Below are 15,773 nucleotides of genomic sequence, written 5' to 3' on the forward strand. Positions count from 1 at the left end.
GCATGCCCCTTATCCCCGCTCATGTCAGCCACCTGGTCTCCCACGTCCTCCAGGCTCTAATCATTACCTGGTGTGTTACATGCACCTTTCCCACCCCACCTCGCCACCTCCTCAAATTCTGAAATCCTCCAGCTCCGTCACCAGCAGAATTCTGCTCTGTGAACATCCCTTCCCCTTGGGGCTCTCGCTGGATTTGTGCTCTTCCTCTGTCACGTTCTCATTTCTTCTTCTAGACCATTCTTCCTCCACTCTAAAAACACATCGGTTTCAACCTTGTGTCACCAAACGGTATTCCCCACTCCTCTAGCTTGTTGTGGCTTATCCTCTGACCCGCCACCCACAGTTCTGTCCACTGTCTGTCTCTCCAATACCATTTCTGTCTTAATTCATGATGATGTCAGTAGCCATACGGATGACGCTTCCAGCACTCTGACCTCTCCGTTTCTTGAGCTCCTTTCCTTCAGCGATCTTTTCTTCCACCTGACTCCACCCACTCACTGCCGTGGTCAGACTCTAGATCTTTCAGTCTCAGTGATTTTCTGATCACCACCTTCAGCTTTCTAGCTCACCCCTCTGTTCCCAAGTCTTGAGGGTTCCCTCGGGGCTACAGTCCATTGACCCATCACTTTCTTTGCTTTTTCCTCCTCTCGTATTCTCACTTCCCTCCCTCACCCTGTGGAAATTCCATCGTCAGTCACTACTGTCACTCCCTCTCTGGCCTCTCTCTCTCTCTTTGTCTTACTCGCTTGGTTAAACCATGATCCTCGTTTTAAATCCCATTCCCCTCCTATTCTTGGTCTCTTGCTGTGGAATAAGGCTAGAGAAAAACCATACTAGCTGTCTCATCTCAGACTCATGATCACAAACTCAAGTGGACCCTTAATACGAGCAGGTAGTTATACCGTATTTCCTGGTTCACTCTCCCACAGTCTATTTCATACCTTCTCTTCCAATCTGTGACACCTCATTCTCCATGTACACTCTCAGCTGGTGGCCTGCCTGCCTATTTCGTGGAGAAAACAGATGCAGGCAGAAGGGAACTTACCTCCTTAAGCTTCGATCATGCCTCCACCCACCTACTCGAGTGTGTGGCCAGTTCTTGTTAGGCTTGAACTGTCCCTGCCCTAACTGCAGGCTGCACCGCGGGTCCCACCTCCTCTCACCTACCCAGAGCCATTGCTCCAGCAGTGCCTGTCTCTCTCCTGCTTCATCTGGTTTTCCATCTCAAGTGGAAACCTTTTATTTTTTCTTTTAGCAGCCATTGTACATGCTGTTCCTTCTCCCCTCTTGGGAGTAAATAGAAAGGAACTCTCTCGATCTCATATACCCCGCCGGCTTCCACCCCACATCTCTGCACCCCTTCACAACAGAACTTCTGGAAAGAGTTGCCTGTCCTCAGTCTCCTCCTTCTGTCCTGGTACCTCTGCTGAGTCCAATCCCGTCAGGTGAGGCCTCCCGTGGTCTGCTCTGAGTCACTGTCTGATCTGACTTGTCAGCCCCACGCGACGTGGCTTTGGCCTTATTCTCCTTGAAGTGCTTTCTCCGTTCGGCCCCAGAGCTTCACGCTCCTGGGGTTCATCCTGTGTCCATCTGTTCCTCCTTAGCTCTTTGTATGAGTCTTTTTCGTTTCCCTGGCTTCGAAGTGTCAGGGTTCCAGGACTCAGTTAACCTCTTGTCCTCTCCATCTATACCTATTCTCTTACTGATTTTATCCAGCTTCCTGGGTTTAATTAATATTTCTAATCTGATGATGCCTAAGTTTATGTCTCCAGCTCAGGCCTGTTCTTTGAACCTCAGACTCATACATCATCTAATACACATCTCACAGGTAACACGTCCAAAATCGAGTTCCTGTTCCTGATATTTCCTTACATCTTATCTTTTCCTAGGACCCCTTCTCAATAAATGACAACTTTTTTTTTTTTCTAGCTACTTAAGCCTAAAACATTCTCTCTTCTTTTTACCTCATATTCTAGATCGGGTGTCAGCACACTCTTTCTCTAAAGGGCCAGATAGTAAATATTTTTGGCTCTGCAGGCTGTGTCGTCTCTGTCACAAATATTCTTCTCTGCCCCGTAGCACAGAAGCAGCCATAGGCAATATGCAAACTAATGATCATTGCTGTGTTCCAATAAAACTCTGTTTACAAAAATAGGTAAGTGTGGCCTGTGGACTGAAGCTTGCCGACCCCAGCTCGAGGTCTATCGGCAAAATTTAGAACCAGACCCCATTCTCACCATCTCTTCTCATCTCACCACCTCTCCAGGTTCAAGGCACTAGCATATCTTGCCTGGATTCCTGGAGTGGGCTCCAGACTGGTCCCTCCATGCCTACCCTTGCTTCACCTCAGTCTGTTCTCGGTGTAGAGCCATACTGGATCCCACTAAAGCATAAGTACAACATATTGTGTGAGAGCAGCGTTATTTTTTACAGCAAGCAAGATAGTTACCGTCACAAACCAACAGACTCGGGCGACCCTGGATGGTTAGCTCTTGGCAGCGCCCCTCTATGCTGTTCAGTCCCGATTATGTTTCTCATGTAATCATCATTATTCATCATCATAAATAGGTAGATGTTATTAGCCATGCTCTTGGCAGGTTGGATAAACAGATTTTCAGGGATCTATTAAATAAACAAGTTTAAACAAAACAAAATAGAAAACGAACCCCTCGTAAGACAGGTCACATCATTTTCTGTTGGCTCCTGGCCTCGCTCAGAATGAAAGAGTCGTCACCTGGACCCGGGGCCACGTGTGACCTGGCCCTGCCCCGGCCCTGCCCTCCTCCCTCACTGCCCTCCTCGTTCCCTCTGCTCCAGCCATACTGGCTTCCCCTCTGTTCCTAGAACATGCCAGGCATGGTACCTAGTGGGGGCCTTTGTATTTGCTATTTCTTCACCCAGAATGCTCCTACCCTAAAATCCACATGGCTTTTTCGTTCAGCTCTTCAGTTGTTTATCCAAGTGTCACTTTCTCAAAAAGGCCTTCTCTGGTCACCTTGTCTAAAAGTGCAACCTCTATCTGACATAGACACTTTTTCTTCAAGCTCCTGTCACCAGCTGACATAGCATGTATATTACTTGTATATCCTGTTTTCTCTGCTTCCGCTGCTAGAGTATAAGCTCTGCGGGACAGGGACTTGTGTCCATTTTATTCACTGCTGCATGACCAGTGCCTTAACAGTGCATGCCACATGGTAGGCACCGAATAAAGATCCATTGAATCAGTAAGTGGACTGCAAGAGCAAATGACCAAAACAACATAGGCACGTGTAGTTCAAACAAAAGAAATCTCAGGAGGTTGTGATAGCTTTCCATGAAAACAATGTGAAACGTCATGAGGAGGAGGACGGCTTATGCTTGCCTCCTTTGGTCCTAGATGGTAAAAATAGGGCCAGTGGGTAGCTTAATTATCTGCTGAGCATGAAGGGACAACTTCTGTTCCAGAATGATGTGCTTTCTAACAGAGACAAATACTGGGTGGGCTGCCACCCATGGGAAGGAGGTCCTCATCCGGGAGTGACTTGGCAGTCACCTGGCAGCCTTCTTAATTGAGATGCTTTCAGTTACAAGTAACTAAAGCAAGGGTTGGGAAGCTGTAGTGAGTCCTACAAGTTGTTTCTCCCATCTAGTCCCAGCTTCTTCTTTTTTTTTTTTTTTAAATTTAATTTGTTTATTTATTGGCTGCGTTGGGTCTTCGTTGCTGTGCACGGGCTTTCTCTAGTTGCGGCGAGCGGCTACGCTTCGGTGTGGTGCGCGGGCTTCTCATTGCGGTGGCTTCTCTTGTTGGGGAGCATGGGCTCCAGGAGCACGGGCTTCAGTAGTTGTAGCACACGGGCTCTAGAGCGCAGGCTCAGTAGTTGTGGCACATGGGCTTAGTTGCTCCACAGCATGTGGGATCTTCCCGGACCAGGGCTCAAACCTGTGTCCTCTGCATTGGCAGGTGGATTCTTAACCACTTTGCCACCAAGGGAGTCCCCAAAGTGATATTTTGTACTGTTGTTTTGATTTGATTTTAGTTACAGTATTTAATTTATATCGATTCTAGATAAAGTCAAAGAGACCCTCCGTTTTTTTAAGTTTAAGAAAGAAGTGGGGGGCTTCCCTGGGGACACAGTGGCTGGGAGTCTGCCTGCCAATGCAGAGGACATGGGTTCGAGCCCTGGTCCGGGAAGATCCCACATGCCGTGGAGCAACTAAGCCCGTGCGCCACAACTGCTGAGCCTGCGTGCCACAACTGCTGAGGCCCGCACTCCTAGAGCCCGCGCTCTGCAACGGGAGAAGCCGCTGCAATGAGAGGCCCGCGCACCGCAACGAAGGAGTAGGCCCCGCTCGTTGCACCTAGAGAAAGCCCACGTACATCAACGAAGACCCAACACAGCCAAATAAATAAATAAAAAGAAAGAAGTGGGGTCCCTCCTAGATTCTAGATGGTTTGTAGAGATTGGGGAACACTGGTAGACATAATAAATTCTGGGGAGAATTGCCCCACTTGAGCCTTGTGAAGATCATATGGAGGGTTGAGGAAAAAAAGAATTCAGATGATATTCTTGCTGTCTTATAAAAATATTGCAAATACAGTATATTATACTATATGATATACGCTGGCACTCTATTACTATAGGGTTATTGTATACATAGTATAGCATAGCACCCTATGTTACAAGTATAGTTACTTAAACAACTTATTGTAATTATCAATTTAATTTTAGAACTGGTTTTTATAAGGTGGAGATTTAAAAGCTGCTAAATTGATATCCCATAAAAATTGTTGAACTTTATTATTTTATTAAAATTTGTCAGTCCTTTCAGTGTGGTAGGTAAAATGATATTCTCTTTAGGACATTGTTGATGCTCTGTTATTTAGTCCTTCAACAAATATTTATTGAGGACTTATTTTGGGTTACACTGGAATTAATGATTTAAAGTTTTACTGTCTTCTCTAAGCTTATTTCAAAATTCTCACTACTACATCAAAATTCTCAGATGCTTATGGTATTTTACTTGAATCTACTTATGAATAGTAAAAATTTAGTTTTCCTTTCCCTCCTGAGTCCTGCAAAAGTTTTAATAAACAGGTCTGGGACTTCCCTGGTGGTGCAGTGGTTAAGAATCCGCCTACCAATGCTAGGGTCACAGGTTCGATCCCTGGTCCGGGAAGATCCCACATGCCGCGGAGCAACTAAGCCCGTGTGCCACAACTACTGAGCCTGCTCTCTAGAGCCAGCCAGCCACAACTACGGATCCCACGCCACAACTACTGAAGCCCGTGTGCCCTAGAACCCGCACACCACAACTACTAAGCCTGCGTGCTGCAACTACTGAAGCCCACACACTCTAGGGCCCGTGCTCTGCAACAAGAGAAGCCACAGCAATGAGGAGCCCACGCACCGCAACGAAGAGTAGCCCCCACTCGCAGCAACTAGAGAAAGCCCGCATGCAGCAACAAAGACCCAACACAGCCAAAAAAAATTAAAAATTAAAAAAACAAACAAACAAAAAAACAGGTCCATGTTAAAACCTGCTGTCAGGCATGGATAAAGTCTTCAACGAAGAGAGAATTGAAAGGGTGGCAAGTGGACTTTCTTGGGATGCTGGGAGGGTTAAAGTTTCATCCACTTGATAGTTGTTTCAGCTACAAGTGATAACTCAAGTTGTTTTGTTTTGCTTTTTAAAATATATGAGCCATTTTCCTTTCAGCAACATAGGTATGTATTTTTTAAGTACTTGAAAATGCCTGGGTAAACTTTTTTTTTTTGTAGAAAGATATTCATAGAGTTAAAGTAATTTTTAAAATTCTGTGAAAAAGATGGTTTTGAAGACATTGCTAGAAACACTGTGTCCCTGTGTGCCTGGCGGTGGTTCACTACACTGTGGGCTCTGTGAGGGCAAGGATGATGTCAGGATTTTTGTTTTCCCCAAACTATCACAAGATAAGATCTTCAGTTAATAAATGGATTGATCTGTATTTAAGGACATGGCTTAGATGGATCTATTCGACATCTTATTATGAAAATTCTAAGCATACAGCGAAGTAGAAAGAATTTTGCAGTGAATGCTTATATACCCATCACCTAGATTCTACCATTAACATTTTACTGTATTTGTTTTATCACACATCTCTCCATCTATCTGTCTCTCTATCCATTCACTAAGGTATCTTATTTTTGGTACATTTTAAGGATATTTCTGGACTGTTTGGGAAGCTGATTTGTACCCAGGGACCATAGTTTGAATTAGTGAAAGAGAAGGTGATGAGTTAGTTTTAGGTATCAGACGTAGCTCTGTAACTGACCTCATGTGATATCTGTGGATAAATTATGATTTCTTGCTAACATTCCTATGATTTTAATGTTCCTTCAACCTTCAATGTAATAGTCTGATAGAAATTCCTCGGTTGCCAACTGTCATGATTGTGTGAATGCCGATTCTGTGTGTTTACTGTTGCCGTTACAAATAGCTTTGACGTTATCTCACATGAGACTTCACCTTGCATGTCTCTTCTGGTTAGGAGTAGCGCATCGAAGCCAGAGCAGTGAAGGAGTCAGTTCTCTCAGCAGCTCGCCCTCCAATAGCCTTGAAACACAATCTCAGTCTCTCTCACGTTCCCAGAGCATGGATATCGATGGAGTCTCTTGTGAAAAAAGGTAACGTAAGCCAGTTTTCCAGTAAGCTGCTTTGTTGATGGAAAGGGAAAGATCCATTCACTTTAATCTCTAGTCCAGTGGTCTCAAATGCCAGCCCAGAGATCCATGCCAGTCCTTAGCAAATCAGAGCTAAATATAGTAAATTGAAAGGTCTTTGTTTTATTCTGAAATGTTCTGTATACCTTTTTTTGTTTTTGGTGTTGGAATGTCTTTTATGAAATAATGGTATAGGTGGTAAAAAAAAATTTTTTTTAATGTCCTTATTTTGTAAATGCAAAGTTGGCAAGCATAGGTCAGCCCCTAAAAATTTCTGCAAAGATTTGCTGCTTGGTGAAATTTAAAAAGTTTGGAAGGGTATAGGCAGGTAAGCCCCATATTCTCGGAGCTCCATGAGGATCAGGGTGTCTTGGAGCAGAGCCTTCCGGTGTTGAAGGTGTACTGTGACTGGATAACAGAGTCGCTGAAGGGTTGATTACTCCTTGGGCAGCCAGACCTCCAGGGCCTGGCTCCTCTGCCCTCAAGCAGCCCCCTCTGTTTATGTCAGTGGGCCAGACAGATACCATCGTCTGTGTGTGTTAGGATACTGGGGTGTCGTGCACGTGGTGGGTTGGGGTGAGGAGCCAGGTCAGAGATTAGCCCGCATTAGGCAAGAATTCAGAAAGGACTACACTCCCAGGAAGAAGATCAAGTAGGAAAAAATCAACCCCATAGCGTAAAAACAATAGTGTTCTTATTACCTTTGCTCTGAGTGGATGAATTTTTAAAAATCAAGTCAACTCTGCAATTTCTTGGCCAGTGGGTAACTTTCACATGGGTTTAGAACCTAAATTTACACTATTGTGGTAGTCTGAAAAACCTCAGGCTAAGACTGTCATATGCAGTGGACTCTTTAGTGTCTTTAAGCATCTAGCAGATATAAACATAAGTCATCCAAGTCTTTAGAGAATGTCCTTACAAAAATTTCCAAGAAATATGAACTCATGGTCAAAAATTAAAGCACGCTAGAAAAAAGCCACCATGAGTAAGAATCTGTAGAATCAATAAAAACAGAATTATTCACCTAGAGGTTTTCGGTTTTGGAATTATCAAATACAGAATGTAAAATTTGTATGTTTAAATAAATTTAAAAGGGTATTGAAAACATGAATAAGTTGTAAATAACTATAAAAACAACCAAGCACATTTGAAAAAGAACCAAATAGAATTTCTAGAAATGAAAAGATAATAATAAACAGTGGATTAAAATAACTAAAGGGAAATTAACAAATGGAATGATAGAGCTGAAGAACTTACCCAGAGTGTACCACAAAGAGAAAAAGAACTGAAAAATAGGAAGGGTATTTAGAAATACAGAGGACACAGATCCAATATATATCTAATAGAAATGTCAAAAGGAGAGAATAGGCAGACTGGGAGATTCCCCACCCCTCTCCTTATTCCATGTTTTTTCCTCTGCTGGTTTGGAAGCCATTATCAAAAAGATAAATGGCTGAGGATTTTTCTGGAGTTGATAAATGTTATGAATCCTCAGATTCAGGAAGCCCAACAACTCACGAGCAGATTAAACAAAGAGAAATTCATATCTAGACATTTTATAGTAAAATTGCAGAACACCAAAGACAAAGACGTTTAAAGCAGCCAGAGAGAAATGAGAGATTATCTACAAAAGAACAATAGATAGATGTCTCAGTGATGGAGGCCAGAGGATGGTGGAGATAGCGTTAAGTGCTGAGAGAAAGTAACTGTCAGCTGGGAATTATGTGCCCTTGTGGAACTATCTTTTAAGAGCAGGGGTGAAATAAAGACATTTATAGATTTAAAAAACAAACTAGAACAACCTGATAGTCTGCCACCAGAAGACCCCAACTTTTAACAGATGCAGTTTAAGATGAAGGAAAATGATCTCAGGACTATAATGTCTGAGATGCAAGAAGGAAAGATGAGTCAAGAAAATATTAAATATTTGGTAACCCTAAACACTGATGGTGTAAGACAGTAATAACAGTTTATGAACTAGTATAGGGGGAGAGAAGTAAATCATCAGGTAGATCTAACATACCGAACAGCAATAGCAGGTAAGCCAGAAGGGGAGTGATTGTATACTTGGGAGAGGGGTAAAGATAGTGGCCAACTTTTAGATTTTGAGTTAAGAATACTTGATAAAGTTTCAAGGGTAACCACTGAAAGAATAGAAAGAGTTTATTTTCAAACCAGCAAAGGGAAAATATGGAATTGGGGTGGGTAGGGAGGGGATTTAAGTCAATTCAAAGAAAGGGAAGAAAGAAACACAGATTTTAAAAAAGAGGCAAACAGCACAAAATAAGATAGTTAAAAGAAATGAAAATATGTCAGTAATCACAGTAAATCACAGTGAAACGTCAGGTTGGATTAAAAACAAAATAGAACACAGCTTTATTCTTGTTTACTGAAGGCATACCTGAAACATTAGGTTAGAGAAAGTTTGAAAATAAAAGAAAGGGAAAAAATATACCGGGCAAATACTAAACAAAAGAAAATAGAGGAAAGTATATTAATAAATTAGACTTTGTCACAAAGTATTACTAGAAATAAGCACTGTACAGTGATAAGTGTTTAGTTTACCAGTAGGATATAACAGTTTCCAAAGTATATGCACTTAGTAATATAATAGCAACATGAAATAAGGCAAATCTTGATAGAACTAGAGGAAATTGACACAGACATAATCATAATGGGAGGTTTTTAACATGTCTTCTTCAGCCATCAATAGAGCAAAGAGAATAAACATCAGTAAGCATATGGACAAATTAAACAACACAGCTAACAAGTTTGATCTAATTGAAAGATACAGAACTTTGCACTCTGCAGTTGGAGAATACACATTCTTTTCTAATAATACCCATTGACCCAAAGGTTTCAGGAGTCAGAATCATACAGATCATGTTTTCTGACATTAGCTTAGATAATTATATAAGGTAAAAAAATCTTTTAAAAACCCATCATGAATTTGGAAATTTTAAAAACAGATCATGCTTCTAAATACAAGTCAAAGAAGAAATCATAATGGAAATTTGGAAGTATCTAGAACTGAACAATAACAAATATTACATATCATCATTTGTGTGTGGCAGCTAATGTGCTTCTTAAAGAGAATATAAAGCTATATATAATATATTAAAAATGAAAAATGGAAAGAGAATATAAATAAATATTGGGAATAAAACCCCTTTTCTTGGAATACTTTTCCTCTGGATATGTGCATGGCTAACCACCTTCATATTTTTGCCCAGATAGCATTTCAGTGAGGTCACCCCATTTAAAAGCGGGAAAGCCCTGCCCTCTCAATTGCCTTTTCCCTGCTCTTTTTTCTTTAATTTTTCCATAGCATTTATCATATACTATATGCTTTGTTTATTGTTTATTATCTTTGTCCCTTTAACTAGAATGGAAGCTCCATGATGCAGGGATTTTTTTGTCTCTTTGTTTGTTGGCATCTCAGACACCTGGAACAATGCCTGCATAGAATGGGCACTCAGTAATACTTGTTACAGAAAAAGAGAATTCTGTGAAAAATGTAAATATGCAGGATGCACATAAATTTGAAAATTTGGATGAAAATCAAATTCCTAGAAAAACACATTCTCCCAAAATTGACTCAAGAAAAAAGAGAGAACCTGAATAATCAAAAAAACGTGAAATAAATTGAATCAGTATTTTAAAATTTTCCAAAGAAAGCACGTTTCTCATATGATTTTATAAGTAATTCCAGCATTCCAACTTTACACACATTTTTCAGGTAGTTTTTAAACTTACCAAATCAGTTTACGAGGCTAATATGACCTTAATGTACAAAACCAGACAAGAATAATGTAAAAGAAGAAAATTAATTACATGGTAATCATACTTATGAACATATTTGCAAAAGTCTGAAGATATTGGCAAATCAAATACTGCAACACATAAAAAGAAGACAAAACATCTATGGGGCTAGATGCCAGGATAGCAGTTACTGTGGGCTAGCGTAGTAGTGATTGAAAGGGTCATGAGGGGGGACTTTTGGGGTGCTGGTAATGTTCTGTTGCTTGATCTGGGTGCCGGTTACATTAGTATGTTTCCTTTGTGAAACTGTTCAGCCAAACACATCATGTATGCACATTTCTGTATATTTCAACTAAAAGATTAGTTTAAAAAAATAAAATAACATGACCAACTCGGGTTTATCTTAAGAATGCAAAGGTGCTTTAACATTAGAAAATCTATAAATATTATTCACCACATTATATATTAAATAGAAAAGCCATATAATCTTGGAAGTTGCAAAGGTTTGATACAATTCAACATTGATTCATGGCAAAAATCTTAGCAAACAGGAGACAGAAAGTTGCATCCTTAAATTGTAGGGCAGAGACAGAGTTCACCAAATATTCCACAGGGTCCCCTGCATTTCCAGTCTCCTTTGCCATTAGATTGGGGCCAATTAACTAGTTCTGTCCAGTAGACTTGTGAATGGAAGTGACACGTATCACTTTTAGGTGAAGGCAGTTGAGCCGATGTTCCTCCTCCATCCCTCTCTTCTCTTGCTCCAGTGACCTTGGAGGCTGTATATTGCAGACGGCGTAGATTAAAGATGGAGTAAGGTTGCTTCACTCATCAAACTTTGCGTAAGCAAGAAACAAACCCTTATAGTGGGAAACCTCTAAGATTGCAGAGTGTATGTGTTACCACAGCATAGCCTCTTATTCTCACTAATATAAAGGACATCTACCAAAAAACCACAGCAGCTCTCATACTCAGTGGTAAGAAACTAGAAGCATTCTCTTTAAAATCAGGAATAAAAACAAGGATGAGTGCTGTTTCTGCTTCTATTCAACATGGGATCCTACCCACTGCAGTAAAGCAAGTTAGGATTGGAGTGAAAGAAACAAAACAGTTATTATTTGGAGATAAAATGATTGCCTTATAAGCCCAGTGTATAAGTAAACAAGTAGCTTATAAGAGGTCTGTGTCTAATGTCAGTTACATTACTATGTACTCACAACAAATTAGAAAACTTAATTTTTAAAAAGGCCCATTCACAATTTTATTTAAAAATATTTGGTGCCGGGCTTCCCTGGTGGCGCAGTGGTTAAGAATCCGCCTCCCAATGCAAGGGACACGGGTTCGAGCCCTGGTCTGGGAAGATCCCACATGCTGCAGAACAACTAAGCCCGTGCGCCACAACTACTGAGCCTGGGCTCTAGAGCCCATGAGCCACAACTACTGAAACAAGCCCATGTGCCTAGAGCCCATGCTCCGCAACAAGAGAAGCCACTGCAATGAGAAGGCCGCGCACCACAATGAAGAGTAGCCCCCCTTGTCACAACTAGAGAAAGCCTGCACGCAGCAGCAAAGACCCAACACAGCCAAAAAAAAAAAAAAAAAAAAAAAAAATATATATATATATATATATATATATATATATATGGTGCCTAAGGATAAATTTAGCAAAAGAAGTGAAAGACTTAGGGAGAAAATTATCAAAGTTTATTGAAAGAAGACCTTAAATACTTGGAGAGAGGTACCTTGTCCATGGACAGATCAGTAACATAATGTCGTCTTTTCTTCCCAATTTGATCTCTAGAGTCAGTGAAATTCTAGTCAAAATCCCAACAGGATTTTTAAGGAACCTGTCACGCTGATTCTTAAGTATGTGTGGAAGAGCAAAGGGCCAAGAATGGCCAAGACTCTCTTGAAGTAGAAGAACAAGGTAGAGGCATTGACCTAGCAGATAGATAGCAAGGTTTATTGTGAAGTCGTAGTAAGTACAATACAGTGGTATTGGCTCAGGGACGGACAGATTGTCTAATAGCACAGCAGTGAGTATCCAGGAGACCCGCACGCATATGGCAGTTGACATGTGACGTAGGTGATTTCATATTGGTGTTGAAAAGGATGGTCTTTTCAATAAATGGTGCCGGGACAGTTATTTAATGTGGGGGAAATAATATATGTACTTCACCAGATTTTGTAATCAGGCTCTGATTGATTGTATATCATTTAGAAATAGTATGTATAGAAAATCTGCTCTTCATTTTTGTTTTTGAATGTGAGCCTAAGAAAATAACAACTTGAGGAAAATATTTCCAACAATATTATCATTATTTTTGAAAGTGAGCCTGAGGAAATGACAACTTGGGAAAAATATTTTCAACAAGAATGATAGAATGTTTATATCCTAATATATGAAGAGCTCTTAAAAATTAATGAGAAAAAAGATGAACCTTTATTATTTTGCTTTCCTGACTGATTTTGATTGGTATTTTAAAACCTTTCCCCAGGGAATTCCCTGGCGGTCCCATGGTTAGGACTTGGTGCTTTCAGTGCTGAGGGCCTGGGTTCAATCCCTGGTCGGGGAACTAAGGTCCGTTAAGCCATGCGGCACGGCCAAAAAAAAACCCCCCAAAAGATAAAAACTTTTCCTCAACCAGCAGCTATGACATTGGGTGGATTTATCAAAGGTAAAAGACTGATTGTCTTTTATACTTAAAGCATGTCCCAGGTGGATGTGGATTCGGGAATTGAAAATATGGAAGTTGATGAAAATGACCGAAGAGAAAAAAGGAGTCTCAGCGATAAGGTTGGTAAGAGATGAAGCCCTTGCTTCTGTTTTTAGTTACAGGTAATATAAATAAGCACTGCTTCACGTCTTGTATCTGTAAAGTCTATGAGAGAATGCCACCCCAAACCAGCAGATCCTATTTAGGTGATTGGGTTTTTTTCTTCTTTTCTTTTTCTTTTTTCAGGAAAAGTGGGTCGCCTTGATCACCCTTATTAATGGAAGTATAACTCAGTCCTTTTATCTGATAAAAATCCTTCAGTTATCTTTGTTTCAGGTCCATGTTTCTATCAGTAAATGTTAGCAATTAATTTAGAGCTAATTTGAATTTTTTCTGTCGGTCTTTAATTGCTTAAGCAAGTAGGTCATCACATCTTTGGTTGTATTCTGAGGGAAATGACTGGGAATTGAAGCAAGAATGTGAGGAAACAGGAGGCTTTTATATTTTGTTATCATCTGAGGTTTAGTTCCCTATATTTAGAAAAAGGATTTTTTGGGGTTTTGGTGTGTGTCATGGTGTAGAACTGGTAGAGATAATTGCATCACTTTCTGTTCAGTAAATTATTGGTGTTCGGCAACCTTATTAGAAGTTGGACTGTAGCGTCCTAGTGGTGCAGTGCTTTATTTTGTATAGGTTTTGAATGTTTACAAAGTTCTTTCATATATGATACTTTCTGTAATGGAAAGTAGTGAAAAACATTGAATTCTGGAAAAATTTCTAGAGAAAAATTGGTTGTGTACCTAGAATGTCAACCTGGTCTTTTAGCATTCAGAAAAGTAAACAAATGGGATATATGTACATCCTTTATCACTGTCTTCCTTGGCAATTCCTGGTAACAATCCTGCTGTTTTATACTCCCCCCAATAGACTTGTGTTGTAAGCTCATGAGACCTACATGTTGTAACCTTGAAGTCATAGTAGCAAGTTTATTTTTCCCTAAATCAGTGGGTGAATAGTTTTATGCATTTCTAAAATATCCTCATTTGTAAATAAATTAAATCAGAATTCGGTATTTCTATTAAAGTCTAACTCACACCTCCTACTACTTGAAATTAACCCTCAAATCTTCTTCCTCACAAGGAGCCTTCATCAGGTTCTGAAGTGTCTGAAGAACAGGCCTTACAGCTGGTCTGTAAGATCTTCCGTGTCTCCTGGAAGGACCGGGACAGAGATGTCATCTTTCTTTCTTCTCTTTCTGCACAATTTAAGCAGAACCCAAAAGAAGGTAGGAATCAAGCTCAGCTGCCTTATTTCAGAGCCCTTAATAGAAAACCAGAATGAAAAATCTTTTGTCTTTCCCTCCTATCCACGTTCATTGTCTTGCTTTGCAGTTGTATGTTTGATTACAGGGATACTTCTTGATGAGGACACTGCTCTTTGGCTACTTTCCACTTATCTTATTGATAGTTTTTTTTTTACTTTTATGATTTCTCTAAAAGAAAACTGTATAAATAAGTTAAATGGTCTCTACTGTCTCAGGGTTGAAGTTTTTTTCTTTGCAATAAGAAGGTGCTTAGAGAAAGCATTAGCGCCTCTTATACTCTGGGCAGGAGTATACTGGGTAGTCTCCGGGGATCCTGAGAGAGGCGCTCTGGATGACCTATACCTGCTGTAAGTGCCTCCCGGGTCATATGGAGACAGTGGAGTAAATCTGCTTGATTAAACTGCTTAGCAAGATAGCACATGTTGGTATTTTGCGGTGTTTACAGGATTCTATTTTACGAGGCTACACTAAACCACACTTACAGCAAAGTAATAAAACTCTTAGCAAGATACCAGCAATACAGGGCACACTCACTTTTCTCTACAGCAGTCATTTCGAGAACAGAAGAGGGAGGGGAAGTGCACCGGAGTGTTCTTCTACGTATCACTAGTATATAACCTCCCTGCTGGCAGGAATTTTTGTCTCTTTTGCTCACTGATGTATTCCCAGTGCCTGCGCTTAATAATCCCTCAGTAGATATATTTTAAATGAGTGAATGAACATCAAGGAGATTGCATTTCCTTTTCTCTGCTGCCTGTCTTCCATGACAAACACACACACATACACACGCGCACACACACACACACACACACACACACACACACACACATGAGTTCTCTGTGTTCCTGGTGGATGGATAGTTTACTTCTGACTTCACTGAGATCTTCTTAACTCTGGTTATAGAGATGAGCTTAGCAACCATGAGTTTCAGAACCCTGCCACTTGTAATTATTGTAACTGTTAAGATTCTCAAATCTGTCCAGTACATATATAAGTGGTAATTTTTAATAACAAATTAGATAAGATTTACATGGGTTAGACATTTTATTTATTTAGTAATATTTAAAATATATCTAAAGGCCTACAGTAAAGCAGTTGGGAGCTGCAAAGAATAAGAAGGAAGCGAGAAGACAGAGTCTGCTCCAGAAAGGCAGGTGGCGACTAAATATTAGACCCTTCCTAAAATACTTTGTACTTAATCGTTTAACTGTATATAAACATATATAGGTGAAGAAATATTAACCCAGTTGCATTTGTAGCATAATAAACCAACCTCTGTAGTTGGGAGTA

The 15,773-nt window shown here is 40.4% G+C and overlaps 1 protein-coding gene across 2 annotated transcripts in view; it reads left to right on the forward strand.

Annotated features, from left to right (window-relative positions):
- The window catches only part of UBE4B (ubiquitination factor E4B), a 114,013-nt gene that overhangs the window by 32,650 nt on the left and 65,590 nt on the right, over window positions 1–15,773 (forward strand). For both annotated transcript variants that reach the window (XM_057547712.1, XM_007170019.3), the window contains exons 3-5: window positions 6,509–6,644; window positions 13,152–13,239; window positions 14,300–14,444. In XM_057547712.1, coding sequence (XP_057403695.1) covers window positions 6,509–6,644; window positions 13,152–13,239; window positions 14,300–14,444 — 369 coding nt within the window. The remainder of the gene's footprint in view (window positions 1–6,508; window positions 6,645–13,151; window positions 13,240–14,299; window positions 14,445–15,773) is intronic.

This window comes from Balaenoptera acutorostrata, chromosome 1 (genome assembly GCF_949987535.1).
Source record: "Balaenoptera acutorostrata chromosome 1, mBalAcu1.1, whole genome shotgun sequence".
NCBI classification, from domain to species: domain Eukaryota; kingdom Metazoa; phylum Chordata; class Mammalia; order Artiodactyla; family Balaenopteridae; genus Balaenoptera; species Balaenoptera acutorostrata.